Here is a 25,168-nt window from a genome sequence, read left to right as displayed (position 1 = left end):
CCATCTATAGGCAACCTAAGAAGACTGGGGAAGGCTGTGATAAAGGGAGTTGCAATAGTCCAGCCTGGATGTAATGAAGGCATGAACTACTTTTTCCTTATCATGAAAGGACAGAATTGGCTTGTAACAATTACGCAATGTAGAAAGGAGAAGAGTTTCAAAAATCTTGAGGACTTAACGACAAATGCCACAAAACTTAAACAAAGAACAGTGCACCTTTAAATTCATTGAAAGGCAAATCAATGTATATGTGCAGCACAGATTAGCATTTCAAGAAGATAATTCTGGTAGGACTAATACTGTAATGTGTTTTTGTGATTTTCTGCACTGTTACTGGTGAAGTTCTACAGGTTTGACTGTATGTGAATACTATCTGACCGTGAGACCCAAGACTGATCAGAGCCAAGCTCGGTCCGATCACATCACGCCTTCACTGCAACATTTTGGATGAAAGGATCCACCACACAGAGACCATATCACTCCATAAATGTAACATCCTCTCATTCTTCGTGAGGGACTGCAGTAGGCACCATCGTCGTGCTTGACTACTGTCTTGGAAGAAGGGACTATTTTGGCAGGATAATGCGGTCACGCCACTGAGTGAATAGGGGGTCTTGAGAGAAGAGGGCAGAGATAAGAGAAAGGAGAACATTCCATTAAAGATAGCGATGGTATCAAGCCGAGGCTCGGGGAAGACTATTCTGCACCGAAACCCACCGCAGCACCCATTGAGTGCAAGGTGCATCTGTTACCATGGTACCCAGCCCAGGCAGCCCCTTTCACGTCTGTCAAGACTGGGGAGGGAGAGAGACTAGCAATATGTTAGTCTCGCCTGCAGTTGGAGCTGAAACAGATGTGTGTGTGCCCCTGTGTGTGTGTGTGTGTGTGTGTGTGTGTGTGTGTGTGTGTGTGTGTGTGTGTGTGTTTGCAGCATGTATGTTCCCAGCACACATCCCGGCGGTCCAGGTTTAAGATGCCGTACACTGACAGAGGCTCGTCACACAACATGAATCATTTACTCACCACAGCAGAGTTGGAAATGTCACGTCTCATTAGTGTTCCGCACGCCTTGGTGCCCCTGCACCATTTGCATCTCTGGCAATGGAGTTAAACAGAGGACTTGATTAAAGAGAGGAGCTGAGATTTTAGGTGCAAACAGACATTTATTGCATTGGGAAGCAGTGTTGTACATCCCCCCCCCCCAGAATCATTTGCAATACTGTACTTTCTGAGATCGTAGTCTGTTGCGCAGTTGTCCAAGCTGAGTGTGTTAACTCTCCTTTAAACAAATCAGGAGTGTGAATTTCAAATTCTTGATGGAATTATTTGCTCATCTTTCTTCCCATTTTCTATCTCCTTCCATATGCGATATTTCCAAAGAATGGGATGCTACTTTCTCACAGTGGAAACTGCTGACTTGACCTTCCTTGGCAGCTAGATAACCAATCTAATAACAACAGAAGAAACTGTACAAAATACATATGCAAAGGTCAGCCAAGTTATTTGCTAGTGTATTCACCTTTCTGATACAAAACTATATTTTCGTGTTTTTGCTACAGTTTTTAAAACAGTTAAAAAAACAAAAAGCAACATCAAGTATATAATTCCTTAAACCATAATCAACACTAAACAGTAAATAGTACTTTGTCATAATCTTTATTACAAGATATTAGGCCACTGTACAAATCAGTGTGAATCATACAGTACAATGCAGAATTAAGACTGTTTCTTGAGGTTTGTCATTCAAAGCTGTATACGAGGTGCTTCAAGAATACACAAGAGTTTCAGAACTTCTGCCGTGCATGCATGATTTCATATTTGCCATGCATGAGTTGGTATCTCAGTGTTTTAAGAAAGAGCCCTAAAAAATGGCGACCCAACAAAACAACTGAATTGTATGACTAAATGTATAAAGCACAAAAAACGAACAAGTTGTCTGGTACAGTATAATTCCTCATGAGATTTGGCACACACGATAATGCACAATGCAATATAAATAGTTTATCAATAGGGTGTGTACACAGTCAAGTTACAGTATCAACCAATCCAGGTAAACGCCTGGGAAGCTTACAAACAGTTGGGGGACACTGTATATAAATGACTCGTTAGCTGCAAAGTATGTTAACAAAAAACACCCAGGCAACATCAAGAATTGTTAAGTGAAAAAAAATGTCACTCCCATTCACTCAAGTTTTCTCGACATACAAAAGACCACTCCCTCTGGCTTTAAGTCACTGCAAAAGACATATTCCAAAGGATCAATAAATAAAGTCTTCAACACAGAACAAACCAGTTTACCGCTTTCCACTTTGTGCAAGAAAATATGGGCTACCCTTTCCATATTTACAAACTCTGTTATTCATTTGCCCTCGATCAAAATGAAGAGCAGAAATAATGGTACCATTTGTTTGATTGATAAGATATAGGAGAAGTGTGTGCTTTAGTTTTTATATTAGATTCATTTCTGTATCCTGTCCCTGATTTCTGCATTTCGACAGCATCCCCTCCTCCCTCCACCTTATTACCCCCCTCTTGTTGTTTTCTCCCACTTTTGGATTTATGGCGAAACCCTGCAATCGAGGGTGTGTTTGTGTGAGTGTGTGTGTGTGTGTGTGTCCGTGTGTGTATGTCGGGGGGAGGGGGGGTCCACCTGGGGGTCTCCTTCGCTGCCATCTCCCGCCTCTGCCAGTGTGTGTCACCCGGATGGCCGTGACTGACTGGGAGAGGAGGGCGTGGAAGTGCTGCTTGCTGCCACAAGAGAGAAAGTGCTTATATACAGTGTCTTTGGATTAAACCTGGTAAATATCGCCATACAAAATTTCAAGAGTGTCTTTTGGGGGGTGTTGAGCTGAGCGCTCTAAGCCTCTGCCGGGGTCTTCTCTGTTCCATTTTTCAGTGCTTCATTGTCGCCATTCTCATCCTCAATCACAACTGTGGATGACAGGGGAGAGTTAATGAGGGAGGCTCATCTTGGTGTGGCGTCTCCAAAATTCACCACAGAGTGACATACAGGCATTAAAGACCAGAACCATAAGCACTGCACTGTAATAGCAGAATTGTTGTGTGCATGCGAGAGTAAGAGTATGCAAAAAGAGAAAGATAACCATGAGCGTGATTGTGTGTGTGTGTGTGTGTGTGTGTGTGTTGCACATTTGTGAAATGTGCAATTTCTGCGCATGGTTTTGCTGGGCACCTACAGATGCAATTCTTACATGTCTGCCTGTTTGCCATGTTGTGTCAGTGCACTACACGTGCATTTGTGCGTCTGCCTGTGCATGCATGTGCCACCACAAGTGAGCCTCAATGTTCAAGGACCATCTCATGGGTTTTATCAGGAATGCAGGACACACAAAAGGCAAAACACACACAGCCTGAATGCATCATGCAAACACAAAAATCATAATGAAAAACCATATAAATCTCAATCGTTCCAACCATCGTTCATTGGGGAGGGGACATTCAGCACAAGTATGTTGAACAGCATTCAGAAGGCATTTAACAACACGCACTGCGCATCCAACTTGTGTTGCAATGCGAATAGAATATTTAAAACCTATACATCCCACACGCATGCAAACAAAAGGAAATTACGCTCTACTGAAGACCAAATCAAAGAAAAGGTGTTGCCGTTCTGGCTTTACACGGAGCCATCCTTAATTATGGTCATCTAGTAACCTATGTGCGCATTCAACACATCACCATACAAACGAAAACGCCTTAATTGTATAATTACCCCGTTTGCTCCTGCCTATTTGTCCGAGTTTCGGCGGACGTTTGTTCTGTGATCCATTGAAGAAGTTGTTGGTGTCTTGAAGACGACAGGTGAAGGAAAGGTGTCCCTCGTCGCCCTCATTTCCATAATGACTCATATTTTCTTCGTTGAAAGGCAGCACTTCCGACATCTCCAAATGCGTCTTTATCACCAAGGCGCACAAACTAAAATGTATAGCTCGTCGCCAAGCGTGAACTCGGTCGTCTATAACAAGCAAAAGGAGTGAAGAAAAATAATGCTATCTGCAGACACGATCTAGCCCTTTGTGTTTACCCCGAAGACACGTGTCTGTCTCCGCAGGTACGCAACAGAAATGACAGTAGCCTAGGCTAAATCAAAATGTCCTCAATTTCCCCACTCGTGGAGCTTCGGCAACGTTATTCAAAATTTCCAGAGGTTTTTTTTTTCTCCGCGCGTATTGCTTTGGAAATGGAGGCGCACGTACAATAGAGCCGTGGAGCGCCCGCTGGATTCGAGCGGCTGAACCGGTCGCACGGAAAATCTGAGGAAGAAATGCAAATTGAGGAGCGATGCAAAACACGGATCCCGGGGAGACCTGGCGAGGGAACTGTACGGGGGTTTTCTGGTGCAGCCCAGAGAAGCTTCCAGTTGGAGTCGCGGTGTACCAATGCTCCACTCTCCGGGGTCTAGGTGCGATCTAATGGCGACTTAATATTCAGAGATGGCACATACATTAACCAATACAGATCTATGGAGAACGTCGTTTACGCGCCACCACTCGGAGAGTAAGGCTACAGATGTGAAATCTTCCAACCAGTTTTACAATTTTACAAATTTGGCGATTTATTTGGTCGCGAGGTTTTAAGCATGACATTATGTCCACTGAGTCAGAGCTCACCAGAGGATGGCAGTGTTTTCATATGAGTCGAGATGTGACTTTTGGCCCCATGGCGCTCCAGTTTCATACTGAGGGCCTGCACTGTTTTTACCTCAATTTCTAGATAACTGTAATATCAATGTGGAGGTGTTGGATGGGGGTTGAAGATGCTACACCTGAGAATCAAGAAACTCTCTCTCTAGGCTATATTTGCTGTGTAAAATCCAATCAATCCATGTTCCGGATTTGATGATGATTCAGGTTTACTCAGTAAATTATTCAGATAACTTTGTAAAACGTCATATTGAGATGCTTTTTTTTGGGCACTTCTGCCTTCATTGGATAGGAAAGCTGCGATATAAAGGGGAGAGAGAGGGGGGGAAGACATGCAGGAAAACCGTCACAGGTCGGACTCGAACCCTGGACTTTCTACGTCGAGGAATACCTCCTCTGCATATGTGCGCCCACTCTACCAACTGAGCTAACCGGTCACCATATTGAGATGTTTTATTCTTTTTTTAAACTCCGATGATATAAGTTCCATTATTCCTTAAATTACCTTACGTGATAAGATGATTCATAATAGACATTTCAATGTCCACAAACCTAACAGGATCCAGTTTAAGTTTTCCACCCACTGCTGTCTGCTGTGTTTAGATAAATCTGTCTTTGTAACAGTAGCACAAAGAGATCTTACGAAACAAACAGATATAGCCTACATTAAAGGACACGGAGCAACGGACAGGTATTAAGTCTTGGCATAGACTATCTTTTCTCATTACTTTGACAATGAAAGAAAAGGTGATATCTGAGCCTGCAGCTAAACTAATTGTGATATGCCGTCGACTATTCATAGACGGCATATTGTCATGACACACCTACTCCCTGTGGACTCACAGTAGCCATGATTTTTATCAGAGGCTCCCCTTTCATATCAGATCATCTCAACTCTTTCAGTTTCACAAATATTATCACGTGTGGTTATATTGTCATAAGAATTGGCTTCTGTATTAAATACTTTAATCCATTAGTAAGCCTTAACAAACCTGCCCATATTGAACATTGTAGATGCACATGGATAATTTACTTTTTAGATATATATTTTTTACCAAAACAATTGGCTGCAGCGCTTCATGTATGAGCGGGGGGAAAATACAGTTTAAACACAAAAATAATGCCAAAAAATAATCATCAGCACAGAGGCGAAACCTTTAACAATTGTAGTGTCAATTAATAAGAAAAAAGAATGAGAAAAAGGAGGTGACGGAAAGAAAAGAAGTAATATGGGAAAAAATAACCTAAAACAGACAAATGTCTACACCCTAAACCAAACAAACTGCACAGCAATGAAAAATGCCATTCGAGCAAAACAGAGGATCCACCAACATTTCATCATCACATCACAATAAGGTTAGCGTTTTTATAAAGAAAGCAGCCACAAATGACCATTATTAGATGATACTAAAACCTATTGTAAGAGTACAAGTGGAGAACAGTCACAAAGTCAGTGAACTGACTCAGTATGTCAGTTACATATCTATCTAAAGTTTGCTAACATTAGCTACCATAAGCTACTGGTCATACCAAACTTAGTCTATATCCACGACATTCCACTTCCGGGATTGTTCCGTTGCCAATGGAAATTCTGCCAGATTTCACTCAATTAGGCTGGATATCCGTTGCCTTGGGCTTCCTTTGTGTTGGCATTTTAAACTCCGGTGGATTTATGAGGACTATGGTTAGTCTCGCTTTGCCAGACCTTCCTCCAAAGCGTGCTGGAGGAGAGTCTGGCTACTCCACATAGCATTCTGGGATGGGAGAAAAACGTGCTCTGGTTTATTGGCATTTCTTTAAACCAATCATAATCGTCTTGGGCGGTGCTAAGCACCGGAGAAAAGCCGCGGTGCCGCTGCAAAATAAGCTCGGAAGGAACTTGTTTTGGTGGAACGTGTACGTTTAAAAATTGTTTTAGTCATGCAACAGATATTCTAGCTAGCTGTCTGGATTTACCTTGCAGATATCTGAGTTTAAAATGCCAACACAAAGGAAGCCCAAGGAAACAGATATCTAACCTAAATAAGTGAAATCCTGCGGCTTTTCCAGCGGCAACGGAACGGAACGGAAAGGATATAGACTAGACTATGGTTAACCTTTTCTCAGATCTCTGCAGGGTAAATCCAGACAGCTAGCTAGACTATCTGTCTAATCTGAGTTTTCTGTTGCACAAGTAAAACAACTTTTGAACGTACACATGTTCCAAAACAAGTATCCTTCCCGAGGCTATTTTGCAGAGGCGCTGTTGCTCCGTACAGCACTTAGTGCCGCCCAAGCCTATTGTGATTGGTTTAAAGAAATGCACGTTTTTCTCCCATCCTGGAATGCTGTGTGGACTAGCCAGACCTTCCTCCGCAGCGCCGCGGTGGAGGAAGGTCTGGCAAAGTGAGACTACACCAAACTAAGTACAAAATGTAACAGCCAAACCCTTGAGTGTGGAATTGAGCAAGGTGTGTTTTATTGCCTATGAATTTAACTTTTCATCTGTAAGAGCAAGACTGTGTCTTTTCTTTCAATAGTTACATAGTCTCGCTTTAAATTTCCTACTGTATTACTTGATAATGGGTGCGCTCGCGTCATGCTTTGTTTCCCATTTTAAGTATTTCTTTATAACATTAAATACTCATGACTAAGATTAATACTCAAAAAAACAGATCATTTTCTCCATCAGGCCTGCATGGCTGTGGTTTGAGTGACAGTGGCCTGGCAAAATATAAACAAATGACAGCATCTACAGGCAACAACTGACAGACAAAACCTCAAGTAGGCTAGAGAAATCTCTCATGTGTAAAATAAGCAAAGCTGTTATAACTTTGGCAGAAGGTGTTGTCTTATTGTCTAATGTATGACATCACTGCTCAAAGTAAGAAGTGTCTTTAGGGTGCACTGATGCACAAATTCATAAAAAAAAATTGCAAAAGTCAAGCTTAAAATTTACTGTAGACATTCACCAGTCAACTCTGACACAACTCCACAAATTATCTATATTTGAATATTTATTGCAATAAAATAGTATTTTTTACAAGTTATGAACTTGACATTACTGGATTACATATACAGAAGGCTTATAAAGTGCCCACTGTAGTGGATATTACGATGACTGTAGCAGGCAGAGACCAGCTACAGCTAGATTATTTGAGAATATGAGATGCATCACCATTATATTGGTATTGAAAACTTTATCAGAGTAATTAGAGCAGTGAGTCAGAGGAAGCTCTGCATATTTTCCACAGAACCACCTTTGGTCCATGCCAGTACAAACATTTTCAGGGGAAATATTTTTTTCTGCAGAAATTATCTTCATCAGTATTTGGTACAGCGTAGATATGACCCGTAGATGGTTTGGTCTATCCACCGGCGGAATTTGGACACGGCCGTGTAGACTCCTGGAAACTTAGCATCACCGCAGCCGTTGCCCCAGGAGACCACGCCGTAGACACACCCCCTACACACAAGTGGCCCACCAGAGTCTCCCTGCAAGGACAAGACAACGCCCTCCATCATAAAAAACAAATGATCTGAGTTTCTCATAGTTTACTGAAAAGCCATTTCAGTGTCCTCGATTGGTGTTACACTAAATTATACTAAGAGTGGTTTTTAGAAGCATTTCTGCATCCTGTGTCTAGATGTCCCAGCCACGTTAGGTCACTTCTTTATTGTCTCAAGCAAGACATTTAATCAGTTTTAACTTATATTTCACATGTGAAATGTCAGAAAATGACATGTGCCTTCATCATGTGACATGCTATTCTAATCACATTAGCTTAACTGTGGATTTGTCACATTTTTGTACAAACAAACAGCATTGATGTTTTTTACGCATACAGAAAAAAAAGACAAACACAGACGTAAAAAACAACTGTCTTGTCACAGGATGGTGTGGATTGGATTCACCAAATCATAATCTCTTGCTGCCACTTGGAAATGCGTACATACAAAGTTGCATACTGCAGGCAGGGTTAAATATAGCACATTTTAATTAGTCATTCAGCTCTTTACTTAAGGCAAAATATAGCCTACTGGTATATCACACATTGGATTTCATGTAATTTTCAACTCACATCAAAGGTTGGGGCAGAAATTCTTTCATGATAGCAATAGCCAAATCAGAGCATGCTGTTGTCTGTGGCAAATGACTGTACCTCAAAATTAAGGTGAGGTTTTCAGTCCTGGTGCTATTTTAGGGATGATTTTCTATCCCTTCTGTAACTATCTAACTAATACAATTCCCGAGGGTGGACTGCCACATATGCTTAATAAAAGCTTGTAGCTGGACCAACACTGATATGATGAACAGTATCCTCATATACTGTCATGGCGATGAGCTTCCCAAAACTGTCTAATTTGTTTTGCTCTGATGTGAGCTGATGAAAAGAGGATCACCCTGCGTTATTTGACACTGGGAACCAAGGCTGGTACCTTGGAGAATTTATTATTTCAAAATTGATTTAATGGCCTTTTAATGATCAAATGATCATGTTTGTCACAATGGGGCAGATTGGGCAGCCACTGATGTGCAACGCCCACTAGCAGTTCATAGCGGAAACTGTTAAAAAAGAAGTACTAGTGAAAGAGTTTATGATATATAGTATTCGTCCCCTTTACCTTGCATGCATCTTTTCCTCCAGTCCTGTAGCCAGCACAGATCATGTTTGCCGTGATGTTTCCATTAAAGGATTCGCTGCTGTTACACCTTGTAGATGAAACAATGGGTACTGTGACTGTCCTCAGGGTGAAGGGGGCCTGGCCTCCATCTAGATTGTTGTAGCCCCACCCGGACACCCGACACACCAAGCCTTCAAACACTCCTGTCCCTTGCCTGGGGAGAGGCGCCAGCGACACATATTTGTTCAGCACCATGGGGGCCCGCAACTGGACAGAGGAGAGTTTTGGAGTGGGCATGTGAAGAAAAAATGTTCACAGCTATCTTGTCAAACATTATTAATGTATGCAATATTATCTTGATTATTATTAAACTTTTACCAGTATTTTTATATTAACAGTGAAATGGGTTTGTAGTGACAAATCAACAAAAAATGATCATCCACTACATACATTGTTTTGCCAACTGAGTCACAAAGAACAAAAGGTGCTGTTTTACATGGCCGCATCTGGTTATTGCGATTGCGTCATTCAGATAATATAAATGGTGTGGTGGTGTGATAGACATGTGTTTTTGTTTTGTTTGTTTTTTTAAGATTAATTTTTGGGCTTTTTATGGCCTTTAATTTACAGGACAGCTTGAAGAGAGGAAAGAGGAGAGAGTGGGGGGGACGACATGCAGAAAAGGGGCACGGGTCAGATTCGAACTCGTGTCGCTGCCAAGGATTGATGAGGCTACATGGGGAGCACACACTACTGGGTGAACTAGAGGTCGCTCCATAGACACGTGTTTTTATCACTGAGATATGAGTTACATAAATTATCGTCCCACCTCTGCATATGAACACTAATGAAGTAAAGACGTAATATTCCTCTTGATAATAATGTCTACATAATTGTCACTCACATGATCTTGCATGAAAGTGTTTTCATCATTAGTAGTTTACCATGCAATCAGAACGTGTTGTTTCCTTTGCATTGGTGCTGTTTTAAACCTTTACACCATTAGTGATAAGAGCTTAGAACTATTGATTTACCTTTACCTTAATAAGAGGTTAATGTCCCAGGTTGAAAGTTCAGTTAAAATATTTGAACAAAGCACAAAAAGACAAACTGTGGCTTAATAACAAAATATGTCCAAATCGATGTTACGACACACATTAATCAGTACATTTTAAAAGTAACGCTCTAGATTTGTGAAGTTTGATAAGCATTGCTGTGTGGCTACATGTCTGCACTGTTTCTGCAGTACCTTAATGAGCATGATGTCAGCATTGTTGGTGCTCCTGTTGTAGTGGGGATGGGTGACCAGCCTGTGGGGTTTAGCGTACTGCTCAGTACCCTCAAAGGTATTAACAATGTAGTCGCCCGCCACTATCATCATGTGCTCTGCCCTAAAAGACAGGGCGTTTCCATTTTACATCACATGTATCAACAAATATAGCACTAGGTAGATCAGGGCCTTGTTATTTGATCATTACTGACCAGTTTTAAAGGGAGACAGAGAAGACAACATCAACACATGCAGGCCTGTTTTCAACATCATAAATTAATTAAATTTTATATTTGCGAAAACATTTTTCGATCTTCGTTGAATTGAATAGTATGTTAATAGGCAGGGAAGTTGGGAGTGATATGAAATGACATACATGCCAAATTGTGACTCATTATTCAAAGTCACAAAGACACATAAAGCCAGAAGTGTTTGACCGTCAGGGAACAATGGCTTACTGTGTGCAGGCAGGGCCGGTGCAGTATGACAGAAATACGGCCAATTTCCTGGATCCAGACAAGATCACACAAACGCACGTATGCACATACGCACGTACGCACATACACACACACACACACACACACACACACACACACACTGATGATGTACCAAGGTCGTCCGCATCTGAGTGCTGTTTGACTTCTGAGTGGCCTGTATACAGGTTTACTTTGCGTCATGATCGAGCGGCATTGTTTTGACGTTACCTACCCGTAGCAGAATGGATGTTTGCTTTTAGGCATCTGTTGGGACCATCTGCTCACAGTATAAAATCATGCCAAGTTCCCTTCTACACAGTGAGTTCTACAGAGTCCAATATGAGAATGCCAGAAGAAACTGTTTCTGAAACACTGACCTTTACCTTGAACGAAGTTCAAACACTGTCAGGTCACATTTTAGCTTTATGAGGGATTATGTCAGTATGACAATGCTAACATTGTAAGTAGTGTGTTTATCATGTTCTTCATCTTAATATGCCAGTATGCTTTATCAAAAACATAAACAAGCATGTAACCTTCCCAACAGGAAAAACATGACAAAACATGGTTTTGTGATTTTTCACCAAACAAAAGCAGCAAAAAGGATCAACTGATGACGACTGTTGAAAAATCTTACCCGATGTTACAGTGCGCTGCTGTCAGCACCCAGTACCTGTGAACCAGTGATCCACCACAGAAATGTTGGCCCCGGGTGCTCTGCAGTGACACAATGTATTTGATGGAGTTTGGTGCAGCGGTGTGACCACCTACTATACGGCCCTGCATGAGCACATGGCCTGTATGGAAACAAAAAACATTTACAGGACAAAGCGTAAAAAGGAGCTAAGGCAGATTGATTTAGAGTAGTTTAATATTGCTGTACTGTAGATGTTTTCTCCTCTCGTCCGAAAAGCCTTTTCAGTTCTGGCTGACTGGTGGAGACTGACAATTGCTGAAGTTGCTGAGTGGACATTAAAACCACTTTCCCCATACTTTTAACATGGCACAAATATGTCATCATGTTCTCATAAAATACTAGAATGGTTCCTTCAGGCTTTCATCTAAACTGCTAAATACTCCAAACATCTTGCATATATAGTAACAACTTCAATCACGCTTAAAACGTCCATCTTATAAAACATGGCAAGAGCCATCAGTGAACAAAAGAGGAACATAAAGAGTGAGGCCCTCCTAATCCCCCCTTCAAGACCATTGACCCAGCCTGACAATTAGTGGTTTTCTGTCACCTTGGAGGTCACTGCTTAAAGAAGGTAATCCAATATGACCTTCTAGTGTCACCACCTCACTTTGGGCTCTGAAACATTACAATGGGGGCTCTCTCTGCCCTATGCAACAGCTCAACTACTGTACACTGGACTCCAGGAAGTTACTGCTCCCAGCCAAGAAGTCTGGCAAATAACCGTCTGTAAAACGTTGAATTGTCATTTAGAGGTTTTCAATCGTTATGCTAAGCTAAGCTAACTGGCTGCTGGCTTAAGCTTCACATTTACTGCACAGACATGAGAGAGGTATCCATCTTCTCATCTAACTCTCAGCAAGAAAGCGAATATGCATATTTCCCAAATTGTCATATTCCTTTCATAAGTATACCTTGAAATAGAAATGTTTACAGTTTTTCACGATCACTATGACAATTTTTTCAATACTTTTAACAACTTTCCTAAACTCTTAACACACCAACACACCTACAACACACAATTGGCAAAACAGTTAATTTAATGCTCAAAATCACACATTGTAAACTAAACTCCAACACTGATTTTCAAAATACAATAATTCACTAACACAATACACTGTGTTTACCAAAACAATGCAAACATGTCTCAAAATCAAATAATTCTTCCAAAACACTAACACATCTTCTCTTCCAACAGGAACATTTAGTCAATCATAGCACAATGTCATACAAAACACTAACATCAGATGGAATTACAGAAACTGCATTATTTGATATGTGTCAGGTCTGCCCTTATACAATAGACAATAGTATATTGTATTGACCATAGATTGTGTTTTGCACTGCAGTTTCTCATGAAGTCTCTACATTTTTGTTTTGTTGGGTTTAGTAAATGCATGCATATATTTTTTTTTCTGTAAAGATTATTTTTTGGGCTTTTCCACCTTTATTTGACAGGACAGCCAGTTGAGAAAGGGGAGAGAGAGAGAGAGGGGGAAGTCATGCAGGAAATCATCACAAGTTGGATTTGAACCGTGGACCTCTGCATCGAGGCGTAAACCTCCAAGTATATCTGCACCTGCTTTACCCACTGATCCAACCCTGCCACCGTTTTGTTTCTTTTGCTGCAGAAATTCAATACAAAAAAATGAATGACCCATCTCAGAGTAGCTTTATAGAATGTGCAGTTTATGAAAAAAAGGAGACAGAGACAAAATTGTCCTGGTACTCCTCTTCCTCTCCCTCGTGAAGGCATTTTTCTTATTTTCTGTGTTCATCTACAGTATATTGTTCAAATAAGACCTCTTTCTGTATGTACTACCATATGATCATGTGATTGAAAGAACCTCAACACCTGAGTGTGTTTCCTAGAAGGGAATCAGCTGTGATTGATCTATTTGCATAGCTTCAATCAGCTGTTTCTCAATAAATGCATGTATAAAATGCAGGGGATATATTTGTGTTTAAATTTACAATATGAACAGCTGCTCACTTTGACTTTAGCCTATAAGTTAGGTTTAGAACATGATGTTATCTGTTCTGACATACAGTGTGAAAGCATTTGTAAATTTGGCAATAAAAATCCATTGTTTTGGTCTTGGTGGAGCTTGTGTGTAAAAGAAGTTCAAGCATTTTAAATTTGTGTAAATGTATGCATTTTGTGTCAAAGCAACAAGAAATGTGTTAATTGTATAGCCTACACAGACAGATGTTGTGCTAACTGTGTTAAGAGTTTAGGAAAGTTGTTAAAAGTATTGAAAAAAGTGTCATAGCGATCGTAAAAAACTGTAAAACTTTTAAAATGGCCACCTCTTTAATATTATTTAAATAAAAAGCTAAGACCATTAAACTGCAACAGAATCCAACATTTAAAATTAAATAAATCAACACATATTTTGTTAGCAAAACTGAAAAGCATGTACTTACTGTGGACTGCTGTGAGGTCCAGTAGCACACAACATAAACACATGACCAGGCTCATTATAGCTGTGGAGGTTTAAGGTCGTTATCCTACACCATACTGTACCAGCAGCTGAACCACTGCAGCCAGACAACCAGTGTCCTCTGCTCCTGTCTGCCAGCCCAGCACTGGGCATCCACTCCTTTCTGGAAACAGTAGGAGTCAGTCACATCAACCTTTGTCCTCAAGTTTAATTTCATCCTTCACCATGACATGCAGGACCAGGGTCCAACACTGTAGCATTGATTGAAAAGGAAAGAGAGGAACAAAGTTCACCTTCAAAAATTGCCTCCCCTTCTTTCTGCCATCCCAGCAATATTACAACTCTTTCTCCTGACCCGCCTGACTTGTCGAAAAGCCTTACGATGTTGCCATAGCAACACAGTACTGTGCCGAGCGGGTTCATCTATACTGTATCAGCACGCTCTGTTGGTGTCATCATCCAGGCTTATCCGTGCTGAAATGTTTCAATAGCCCACTGTGTGTGTGTGTGTGTGTGTGTGTGTGTGTGTGTGTGTGTGTGTGTGTGTGTGATGGTGTGACTGTGTGTGTGTGTGTGTGTGTGTGTGTGTGTGTGTGTGTGTGTGTGTGTGTGTGTGTGTGTGTGTGTGTGTGCGTGTGTGTGTGTGCCTTTGTTTTGTAGCTGTGGGGAGATTCACTTCTGAGTTAAGACAACACAGAGGTATTCTATGCAGCCGAGACGCACGAGTGTTCCTTTGTATGAGTATGAATCATCATGTCTGCAATAATAATAACTCATTATCATCAGCCTGATCATCATCACTATTATAATCAGCATCATCCACAGCATGGGAGGAGAATCTGGCCTGACCTCCTCTTGTCCCACATTTAGAGTGAGCTGAATTATTGATGCTTCACCCTGTAGAATGGGAGAGACGGCTTTGTGTGGCCTCCCACTGTCAGGTGTTTCCTGGACCAACAGGCAATCACCCTCAAACATCAGGTTATCATTTTTTTATTTCATATTTCAATTTCATAAATACAGGGAAAGCAACATTACAAATGCAAATATTATGGAAATATTTTACCTGAATTTGGTCTTTTTTATCTGGTTTATCTGGTATCTGATATTTGGTCTCATTTTTAAGGGCATGTTTAAGCAAGTTACAAAAACATTTTTTTTTTCCCTTATCCCCAGTGGGGGTGAATGCAATTTCATTTTATAGCAATGAAACATGACTTTATACCAGTTGCCCCTATGAAAACTGTTGACAGCCAGGTCTGTGGATTATCCAGACTAATGGGGACATGTATCTAGCAGAGCCTCCTGATTAGACCTGCTTTTGTGTAGTTTTATTTACCTTTATCTCTATTTTATTCTTTACCTTTTTATTGTATCTCTGCTTTATGTTTTGGTTTAATCTTTTATTGTGAAGCACTTTGTGACGACTAATCTAGAATGTAAATAAACGTTACTTACTTACTTTACTACTATTACATTTTTTTTTTTTTTTGACATTTTGGGAAATGCGCATATTTTCTTTCTAAAGTTAGATGAGAACATTTATACCAATCTCATAGTTTTTCCATATTTTCAGGAAGTCACTGCTCCTGTTATAAATAGTTACAGCTGCATGAAAATCCCATAAAGCCACAAGTAGTTATTTTTACATTTAAGTTTCTGTACAGATTAAACAAACAAGATAAGCGCTGTTAGGCAGATGTTTTTAACCTAAAAACATAACCAGGCCAGTTTCTTCTTGCTTTATGTCTTTATGCTAAGCTAAATTACACATTTCCTAAGCTAACCATTAGCTTCGACAGATCGATGCAAGAGTAGTATAAATCTTCTCATCTAACTCTCGGCAAGATGAAATGAAGATACATAAACTTGCCTACCATCGGAGAATTGCCGTACCATTTATACAGAGGCATCTGCAGTATGTCTTTAGTTATAGCATGTATTCATCCATTGTGGGAAATGTTATGAATCTAATATCCATTGCTTAACAATTTTTTTGTATTATATATATTATTATTATTATTATTATTATTGTTATTATTATTATTATTATAATAATAATAATTAAAAAAAATGTCAGGTCAAGTGTCTCTTAACAGATTTACAGAAACTTACAGAAACAATATAAGTTTTGGAGTAGATGCAGAAATTACTACAGCATGTATGGCTATAGAAGAAAATGAGAAACTGTTTTTTGCAATATGGGAAAACTAAGCCTTTAAATACACAGCATTTATATTTGGTAGAGCTCAAACTTTCACAATGTCAATGGCTGTTTTATAACCTTGCATCTGTAATTTAGTGTGGCTTTGTCAATGAAAACACAACATAATGTGAATATAGAGATTAAATCAGCAGAGAAATAGAAACATATTCAGTCTTTTTTATGTCAACACAAAAGTCTGGTTGTGGCAAACAAGTCTCTGTGAACTGACTAGTTTAGTGACACGTTCCTCTCCGACTCACCACTCATTCATCAATACTGCACATGCAGCTCTGTGCAAGGCATCTCTCTCTCCCTCTGTCACACACACACACACACACACACACACACATACACACACAAAGGCATCCCATTTGTCATCTCAGCTTTGCACCTGAGGGAGAGCGGAGCACACTATCACCTTTCACCCTAACAGTTGGAATAACACCTTTGGGAGTGTAAACTGTATAGAGGCTATGAGTTATATGAGTTACAGACCAAACGCCTCTATGTGTGGGAACTAAGAATGGCAAAAACAAACTGCTGGGAAACTAAGTGAGGGTGACACCTGGAGAGATGGAAAAGGCTGAGAGAGGAGAAGAAGGACACTGCAGACATGAGTTACAAGACAGTGTTTCCCTGCTGGATCAGACTTATCAGTGTGAATTTAGGCCAGGCTGTGGCACTGATTTGACACTATTTGCTTTGATTGTTAAGTTAACGTGAGGGGAAAACAGAAGTACAAAAGATATTCAGCCACTCTAACTCTCAGTCAAATAAAAGAGATTTCTGAGAAAAGGTTTATCCTTGTTACAATGTTACATGTTAAATGTAATTTAGCTGACGCTTTTATCCAAAGCGACTTACAATTGCTATATACAGGGTATGTCAGAGGTTGCACGCCTCTGGAGCCTCTTGTTCAACAAGAATAAATGCTGTTATGTCCTGCTACGTCTCAGGTTGATAGTGCACTGCGGGCAAATATATCATACTTAGACATAATTTGTCCTGCCTGTCTGTCTCTGTAACATCATTGGATACACTAACAAAATGCCTGGCTAGTCTATTCTATCATTTATCTGGCTTGTTGGGTTTCATCTCAGTAAAGCTTCACTTTGTCTCCACTACTGGACAATAGGCTGAATTTATGAGAACATATGCCTTGGGAAGAGAGCTGTAATGAAAGAGAAGACTGCTGCTGTTTAAAAAAAATGATGTACTAGGTCACACTCTTGGCTTTCTGTGTGTGAGAGACACTTAGATATATGGCGGACAATGGGAACAATGAGAGTGGCAGCTATGGTTACAGTATAAAAGAAGCCTGAGAGTTCTCAAGCTTTACTGTATTTCACAGTATGAGATGAGTGTGTGAGTGCCAGTGTGTGGATGCTTGGACTGTTCTCTCACTTGACACTTGATAAGGTGAGAAATCTTCGTATCAAATTGATTTGACTTTGATTGTGTAATGTTGTGGATTAAGGAGTTTTATCAGTTCAATTGAATCAATTGAAACTTAAAACCAGTTGGAAAACATAACTTGTGCTTATTTCTGAGTGACTGTGAAGAAGCAATGCAATGAATAGGAAGTCTCCCCTTGTTTATACTGCATTTTTGACTATGCACTGTAATTATAAAATGCAAACCACTGAACAAAAATGATCTTAGTTGTAGTAGTTCAAAGGTTGTAAGTTCAAGAATCATTTCTGGACACATTTGGGTGTGCGGTAAGATGCACTGATTTGTCCTGCTGGGATCCCACAGAAGAAACCCCTCAAATGTGCAGGAGTGAACACATTTATGCTACCTGACCTTTTGGTTATTGTGGTTGATAATACTATTTTCAAAACAAAGCCAGTATATTGTTTGTTTGTTTATTTTTGGTAGCTGCTAAAATGAACCTGGCTCCATCCTGTCACCTCTCATTGTTCCTTCTGCTTGTTGCAAACCTATCAGGTGAGGCATCTGACAATACATTTACAGTACATACTGTCTTCTTAACTTTTAAATCTTTAGTCACACAGGGCTGACTTCATGTAACTCTAGCTGAGTAAAAACTAAAAGTTATGAGCTTATCTTATGTTATAGAATATAACCTCTCTGTCTCTGTGTGTCTAATCCCCTCGTTGGCTCTTAGTTGCGTACGAGGACAGAATCATCGGGGGTGCAGAGGTACAGCCCTACTCAATCAAGCACCAAGCCTCCCTCCAGTTCATGAACTATCACTTCTGTGGAGGCACCCTCATCCACCCGCAGTGGGTGGTGTCTGCTGCCCACTGTTGGAGACCGTAAGTTACTGCAGTTTTACACATGTGGCACTCGCAGTGCCAGATTTCCTTAATGTCCATCGAAGCATGGTTAGATTACTGAACAGGCGTACCGGGCCCAAGGGTTCAGATGGCCCCTAAGCCAGAGCCTCTGTGTGAAGTTGCTGTTGTTATTATTATTATTATTATTATAAAGCTGTAGAGAACGAATATTAGAATGATCTGGAACAACTACGCGACTTTAAAAAAAAGTGTTGGATTGTCTGATCTGTAGTTGATGTAAGAATGTTCTCCTTTGCCTTCCACTGTGTTCTTTTAGGAGTCAGCTGATCCAAGTGGTCCTGGGTGAGCACAACATCGTCGAGGTGGAGGGCTTTGAACAGAGGTTCAATGTCTCTTTAGTCGTCAGGCACTACCAGTACCAATCCTGGATATTTGACAATGATATCATGCTGCTTAAGGTAAGGGATGATTATGACATTGGGTTGTGTTTTGATACAGGTATGGATTTGATATAGATCCTGTGATCCGGGGCTTGAGTTGAAACCAATTTCATACACTGATTAGGTTACTGATTGACATTGATGAGTCAGTGGACTGCAGCACAATTCGGAGGCAAACTATACATAAACATGTCATGACGAATATGCAATAAACCATGCAAACTCTTTAATAGCCTAAATAGTTGAACATATATGTACATTTCTAAATAATGCATGGTCTGTCATAGGACCCTTCAGCTACGGTGGCCCTGAAGTGCAAATCACAACAGCAAATAGAAAAACGCAACAGCAAATCATAAAACACAACGGCAAATAGGAAAACATTTCAACAAATCATAAAACAAAACAGCATTAACTTCTACCGGAAAAGGTAGGGCCTATCTAGCAGAGGACAGACCCTCCTGATTGGACAGACGGACTGTCTGTCTTTTAACAGGAAGGAGAGGTTAAAAACACGAAAAAGCACCTACTTTTAACAGACAGACAGTCCGTCTGTCCAATCAGGAGGGTCCATCCTCTGCTAGATAGGCCCTACCTTTTCCGGTAGAAGTTACAGTTTTTCTCAATTGCTAAAACACTAAAACCCATTGGCTGAACAAAGTTCTCAGTTGCCTGAACTCATTTAGCTAATTGTGCAGTCTGTTGTCAATACCTTAAACCATTTCACATGGTAAAACACAATTTGCAGATCTCACTTAGACTTTTCAGCAAAACTCTAAACACATTCTCGTTCTCAAAAGACATTCTGCACTCTAATGCACATGTCATCCATACTGGTAAACACAAGTGGCAACAATCAAATACAACTAGAGAAAACAACCACTCAAAATTGATTTCACTTGTTTCAAATGATGTGACACAACCAATATAAGCCAGTTCAGAGAGCAAACAGGTTGTTGAAGGTGGGAAGGAGAAAGTCTGAGAATGGATAGATGAAACAATGTGAGAGGACGAGAACGAGTGCGTATGCGAGGTGTCAGGGCTGGATACGGCATACAAGAGGATTCTTCCCCCGTTGCCTCAGGAGGGACAATATTGCTTGTGATGTCAACAAAGTGCTCTGGCCTGACCCAGGCCAAAGACAAGAAGAAGCACATTGATCACATGTTTACTCCTTTGATTTTTGTCCCTTTTAGTATTGAATACTGTAGTACAGTGCATTGTAGGCTGTATACTGTACAATTAACAAATTGTATGGCCCTGAACATTGTGCTTTCCATTTGTTATTGTAACAGTACTGACTGCTCAATAGATTTTGACTGGTTGCAGGTTTATATCAACAAAGAATTACAATAATTACAGTATAACAGAGACAAAGGACAAGTTTGTGAGATGCAGGGTACAGTACTGTAAAAATAGGAGTACAAGGAGGAGTAAGAACAAAAAAAATTGCAAAGAGCAAAGCAGAGTAGTAATTTCTGATCAATTTTGAGCTACTATGATAGAACATGTTTTTGTTCATCTAAAGACAATGATGGAAAAATATGAAATTTGTTTTGAGATTAACAATGTACTTCTCCCTGAGAACTATATGTTTTGAACAATGTGTTTTCTATTTTTTTGTGTATTGTTTACTGACTGCTTGATAGTGTATATCATTTTGATCACTTTGTTTATGATTTGAGAGCAGTGTTTGATTTTAAACACAGGTAAAACTGTTTTGAGGCGAAAGTTTAATTTTGCAAGAGGAGTCAGAGGTTTTGTAAATAGTGCTTGAAGATGACGTTTTGTGTTTAATGTTTTCAGAAAATGGAGCAATTTTCAAAAATTGTGTTTTAGCAATTGAGAAAAACTGTAATGCTGTTGTGTTTTATGATTTGTTGAAGTGTTTTCCTATTTTCTGTCATGTTTTCCTATTTGCCGTTGTGTTTTATGATTTGTTTAAATGTTTTCCTATTTGCTGTTGTGATTTGCACTTCAGGGCCACCGTACTTCACACAGATGTGTCATATTATGGTAAACATGTATGCAATTCATTACATTTTAAATGTTTATGAATTATATAAGCCATATAGTGTCCTTGCTTACTAACTGGCAGAACTAAATTCGACTTAAAGGGCTAGTGGTCGACATATTCTGGCCTTTGGTCGCTACATAGGTCAAATTTCAAAAAAGCTGAATCCTGCATTTTCCATAATGCAATAGTGTCTGTAATAATGCCCATGTACTTCAAACTCCACACAGCCAGATTGAAATGCAGGTTGTCTGTTATAAATGTGTAGTCTCTGACAGCCAGTTGGTGGTTTCAGGGTTTGGTAAAGGCTCCTTTAGAAGTCAAGTGACTTCACTTCCAGTCAGTGAACACTGACTCATTGCTTTTAATTGCACGTATTGGGGATTTTCATTTAAACTGAATTTCCAGTGCACTGTAACAATTGTGCCATTGCAACACACTACAAGTGATCCCTACTACCTGTTGAACTAGTGACCTGATTGAGATAGAGTTACATTCAACCCCTTTATTCCTATTAACGTAGTTATCATTTTCTGCCTGTCTGATCACGCTTTATTCATTGTATTCTGTTTTATACAGTGACACATTTCTGAGTCATCACTCAATAGCACAGACAGCAGAGTAGGTCATGCAAATAGAAAATGTTAAATGCTACCTTTGCTTTTTGTGATGACTGACTGCAATGGTGGAATGTAACTAAGTACATTTACTCAAGTACTGTACTTAAGTACAAATCTGAGGTACTTGTACTTTACTTGAGTCTTTTCTTTTTGTGCTACTTTCTACTCCACTACATTTGAGAGGGAAATATAGTTTTTTACTCCACTACATTAATCTGACAGCTTTAGTTACTACTTAACCAATTAAGATTTTTGCACACAAAACACACGTAGTTTATAAAATATGTTTATTATAAATTATAGACCTACAAGTACAGCTGAAACGATTAGCCGATTAAACACTTAGTTGATTGGCAGAACTGTTTTGATCGTTTCCAGTTTCTAAACAGTGAGATTATCTGCATTGAGTACCTTTTACTTTTAATACTTTAAGTACATTTTCCTGATGATACTTTAACTTCAACTTTAACATAAGTAACATTTTCAATGCAGGACTTTTACTTGTAACAGAGTGTTTTTACAGTGTGGTATTAGTACTTTTAAAGTATCTGAATACTTCTTCCACCACTGACTGACTAAAGGATATGTTCTCTGTGGGTCAGTTGGACCGTCCAGCGATCATCAACGCCAGGGTCGAGCCAGCCTCTTTGCCAGACCCGGACTCACCGCCCTTGGCCAACCTTGCCCGGTGCACAGTCAGCGGCTGGGGTATAACCTGGCTCAACAGCTACATATTGTCACCTGTACTGAGGTCTGTGGATGTGGATATCTTCACCAACTGCTGGTACTACTACTACTTCAGGATCACAGAGAACATGGTCTGTGCTGGCTCTTTCTATGGTGGGAAAGACTCCTGTCAGGTGAGGCATCCAAAGTTAAGTGTTTGTTTGAGAGATTTCTTTTGACTCTCATAGAAACTGATAATAAAATACCTCCAGGTAATGTAACAGTTGTCAAAATGAAATACAAATATGGCAGTAAACATGTGATGGCTGATTATGTAATATGTAATACTGAAAAATACTTAGGAATCTAATGTAACATGATTAGGCAATATTTAAGGTTTAAATGAAAGGCCATGTTGATCATGTACTGTTACAGTTTTTTATGATCACTATGACACTTTTTTCAATACTTTTAACAACTTTCCTAAACTCTTAACACACCAACACACCTACAACACACGATTGACAAAACAGTTAATTTCATGCTCAAAATCACACATTGAAAACTAAACTCTAACACTAATTTTCAAAATACAATAATTCACTAACACAATACACTGTGTCTACCAAAACAATGCAAACATGTCTCAAAATCAAATAATTCTTCCAAAACACTAACACATCTTCTCTTCCAACAGGAACATTTAGTCAATCATAGCACAATGTCATACAAACACTAACATCAGATGGAATTACAGAAACTGCATTATTTGATATGTGTCAGGTCTGCCCTTATACAATAGACAATAGTACATTGTATTGATCATAGATTACACTGCAGTTTCTCTTGAAGCCTCTCTACATTTTTGTTTTGTTGGGTTTAGTAAATGCATGCATTTTGTTTCTTTTGCTGCAGAAATTCAATACAAAAAATGATTGACCCATCTCAGAGTAGCTTTATAGAATGTACGGTTTACTGTATGAAAAAAAGAAGACAGAGACAGAACTGTCCTGGTACTCGTCTTCCTCTCACTCTTGCAGCAATTTTTCTTACTTTCTTTGTGTTCATCTTTATTGTTCCTTTTCCACACAAAATCAGCCCAAATAGGTCCTCTTTTACTGTATGTACTACTACAGTAATATATGGTCATGCGATTGAAAGAACCTCAACACCTGAGTGTGTTTCCTAGATGTCAATCAGCTGTGATCGACCTATTTGCATAACTTCGACCAGCTGTTTCTCAGTAGCAATGGAACAAAATCCAGGGGATATATTTGTGTTTCAATTTACAATATGAACAGCTGTTCACTTTGACTTTGGCCTATACGAACATGATGTTATCTGTTCTGACATACAGTGTGAGAGCATTTGCAAATTAGTCAGTAAAGATCCATTGTTTTGGTCTTGGTTGAGCTTGTGTGTAAAAGAAGTTCAAGCTTTTTAAATTTGTGTTAACTGTATACATTTTGTGTCAAAGCAACAAGAAATGTGTTAAATGTATAGCCTACACAGACGGATGTTGTGCTGTGTTAAAAGTTTATCAAAGTTGTTAAAAATATTGAGAAAATTGTCATAGCGATCGGAAAAAACTGTATGATGAGATGTCACATTAGGGTGGAGGTTGCTACAATATTATTCACTACAATATTTCATAGGAGTCCCACCAGCTCCACCACCGAAATTCAAAACACAGGACTGAAACTTGTCTTACTCTCAAATTGAGTGACAGCAAAGAACAATTCATCTGAGTTATTTTTTTCTGGTACTGTTAAAAGCTGCATTAATATATTTCTTTGTCCACTTGGAGAAAGTGGAACAAATTTAAGACCAATCTTCATTGTCCTTGTAGGTCTGTGTTCGTCTTCACCAACTCACCAACTGAGAAAAAGAATCAGGCTTTTTGTCTGTGTGCTGTTTGGTGGTGGGCACGTAGTGTATGGATTTTTAGATATTTTTTGCTGAAAACAGCTGTCTGCTGCTGCTGGACACAAGGTTTATAAGAGCTGTTTGTAAGACTTTTTTAAAGAAATGCTCCATGTAGCTGCGGTAACTGCAGAGTATATATATATATATATCTATGTGCAGCTTTAAAAGCTTTTTACACTAACCATTTAGCAAGACACACATTTTCAGCTATGATCAGTTAGGAAACATTTTTGGGGAGTATTTTGCCTTAAAAGCTGTCACATAACCTGAACAAAAATGTGTATCTGTTTCTTTTTCCATCCAGGGTGACTCAGGGGGACCTCTTGTTTGTAACGGTAAATATGAGGGCATTGTATCTTGGGGCATCGGCTGTGCCTATGCTTACTACCCTGGCGTCTACACCAAGGTCAGAAACTACCTCGAATGGATCAACTGGGTCACACAGAACAACTAATCAGACTCTTAATAACTTGCTCATCCAATACTCTACTGGTATGAAGATTTGAATGGATCCTAATGGACCCTGAGGCCTTAATGAATATTATTGTTGTCTTTTATATAGTACTTTAATATAAACAAGAATACATTGGTTAAAAAGATATTATCTGTATCATACACCCCATGACACACACAGGTAAAATTACAAAAATACACAGTGAAGTTACTTATTTTGGTGAATATCACTTGAGCGAGAAAACTTGGTATTCTAGTGTGTTTATAATGTTTTCCAGAAGTGATGTAAAACCACAGATTTTGGGGGTCATTTCAGGGATAATTTTTGTCTTTGAAGCCTCCATTTCTCTACTGACTCAGAGCTCAAATAGAAGTTGGACTTAACAATAAAGATACATATTTTCTCAAACTGTCTCCACTGTT

At 39.5% G+C, this 25,168-nt stretch overlaps 3 protein-coding genes across 4 annotated transcripts; 1 reads left to right on the top strand and 2 right to left on the bottom strand.

Annotated features, from left to right (window-relative positions):
* Positions 1-1,637: 1,637 nt before the first annotated feature.
* On the bottom strand, positions 1,638-4,540 carry si:dkey-33m11.6 (uncharacterized protein LOC555986 homolog). The gene is made up of 2 exons (XM_031324038.2): positions 3,734-4,540; positions 1,638-2,931 (listed from the first exon to the last, which is right to left on the bottom strand). The coding sequence occupies exons 1-2, from the start codon at positions 3,900-3,902 to the stop codon at positions 2,858-2,860; spliced, it is 243 nt and encodes an 80-aa protein (XP_031179898.1). The 5' UTR covers positions 3,903-4,540; the 3' UTR covers positions 1,638-2,857.
* A 3,141-nt stretch (positions 4,541-7,681) lies between these two features.
* Positions 7,682-14,627, bottom strand: LOC116067486 (trypsin-like). Of its 2 annotated transcripts, none has more exons than XM_031323951.2 (6): positions 14,450-14,627; positions 14,140-14,319; positions 11,653-11,812; positions 10,519-10,579; positions 9,270-9,536; positions 7,682-8,138 (listed from the first exon to the last, which is right to left on the bottom strand). In XM_031323951.2, the coding sequence occupies exons 2-6, from the start codon at positions 14,192-14,194 to the stop codon at positions 7,968-7,970; spliced, it is 714 nt and encodes a 237-aa protein (XP_031179811.1). In that variant the 5' UTR covers positions 14,195-14,319; positions 14,450-14,627; the 3' UTR covers positions 7,682-7,967. The 2 variants fall into 2 exon arrangements, with proteins under 2 accessions (XP_031179811.1, XP_031179803.1); XM_031323943.2 differs by having other exon boundaries at positions 7,683-8,138; positions 10,519-10,660; positions 14,450-14,625.
* Positions 14,628-17,691: 3,064 nt separating this feature from the next.
* LOC116067506 (anionic trypsin-like) lies at positions 17,692-25,124 on the top strand. The gene is made up of 6 exons (XM_031323978.2): positions 17,692-17,781; positions 18,244-18,312; positions 18,494-18,644; positions 18,943-19,084; positions 22,303-22,560; positions 24,597-25,124. The coding sequence occupies exons 2-6, from the start codon at positions 18,252-18,254 to the stop codon at positions 24,744-24,746; spliced, it is 762 nt and encodes a 253-aa protein (XP_031179838.1). The 5' UTR covers positions 17,692-17,781; positions 18,244-18,251; the 3' UTR covers positions 24,747-25,124.
* Positions 25,125-25,168: the final 44 nt, after the last annotated feature.

This window comes from Sander lucioperca, chromosome 6, assembly GCF_008315115.2.
Source record: "Sander lucioperca isolate FBNREF2018 chromosome 6, SLUC_FBN_1.2, whole genome shotgun sequence".
Taxonomy (NCBI): Eukaryota; Metazoa; Chordata; class Actinopteri; order Perciformes; family Percidae; genus Sander; species Sander lucioperca.
This window is presented reverse-complemented; position numbering and strand designations above follow the sequence as displayed.

Excerpts from the sequence above, each read along its gene's own strand:
- LOC116067506 (XM_031323978.2), top strand. The coding sequence starts at position 18,252 with ATGAACCTGGCTCCATCCTGTCACCTCTCATTGTTCCTTCTGCTTGTT. Across the intron at positions 19,085-22,302 it reads ATGATATCATGCTGCTTAAG|TTGGACCGTCCAGCGATCAT; the intron begins GTAAGGGATGAT and ends TCTGTGGGTCAG. Across the intron at positions 22,561-24,596 it reads GTGGGAAAGACTCCTGTCAG|GGTGACTCAGGGGGACCTCT; the intron begins GTGAGGCATCCA and ends TTTTCCATCCAG.
- LOC116067486 (XM_031323943.2), bottom strand. The coding sequence starts at position 14,194 with ATGAGCCTGGTCATGTGTTTATGTTGTGTGCTACTGGACCTCACAGCA. Across the intron at positions 10,661-11,652 it reads GCAGCGCACTGTAACATCGG|GGCAGAGCACATGATGATAG; the intron begins GTAAGATTTTTC and ends CCTGTCTTTTAG. Across the intron at positions 8,139-9,269 it reads GAGGAAAAGATGCATGCAAG|GGAGACTCTGGTGGGCCACT; the intron begins GTAAAGGGGACG and ends TTGTCCTTGCAG.
- si:dkey-33m11.6 (XM_031324038.2), bottom strand. The coding sequence starts at position 3,902 with ATGTCGGAAGTGCTGCCTTTCAACGAAGAAAATATGAGTCATTATGGA. Across the intron at positions 2,932-3,733 it reads AATAGGCAGGAGCAAACGGG|TTGTGATTGAGGATGAGAAT; the intron begins GTAATTATACAA and ends TGTCATCCACAG.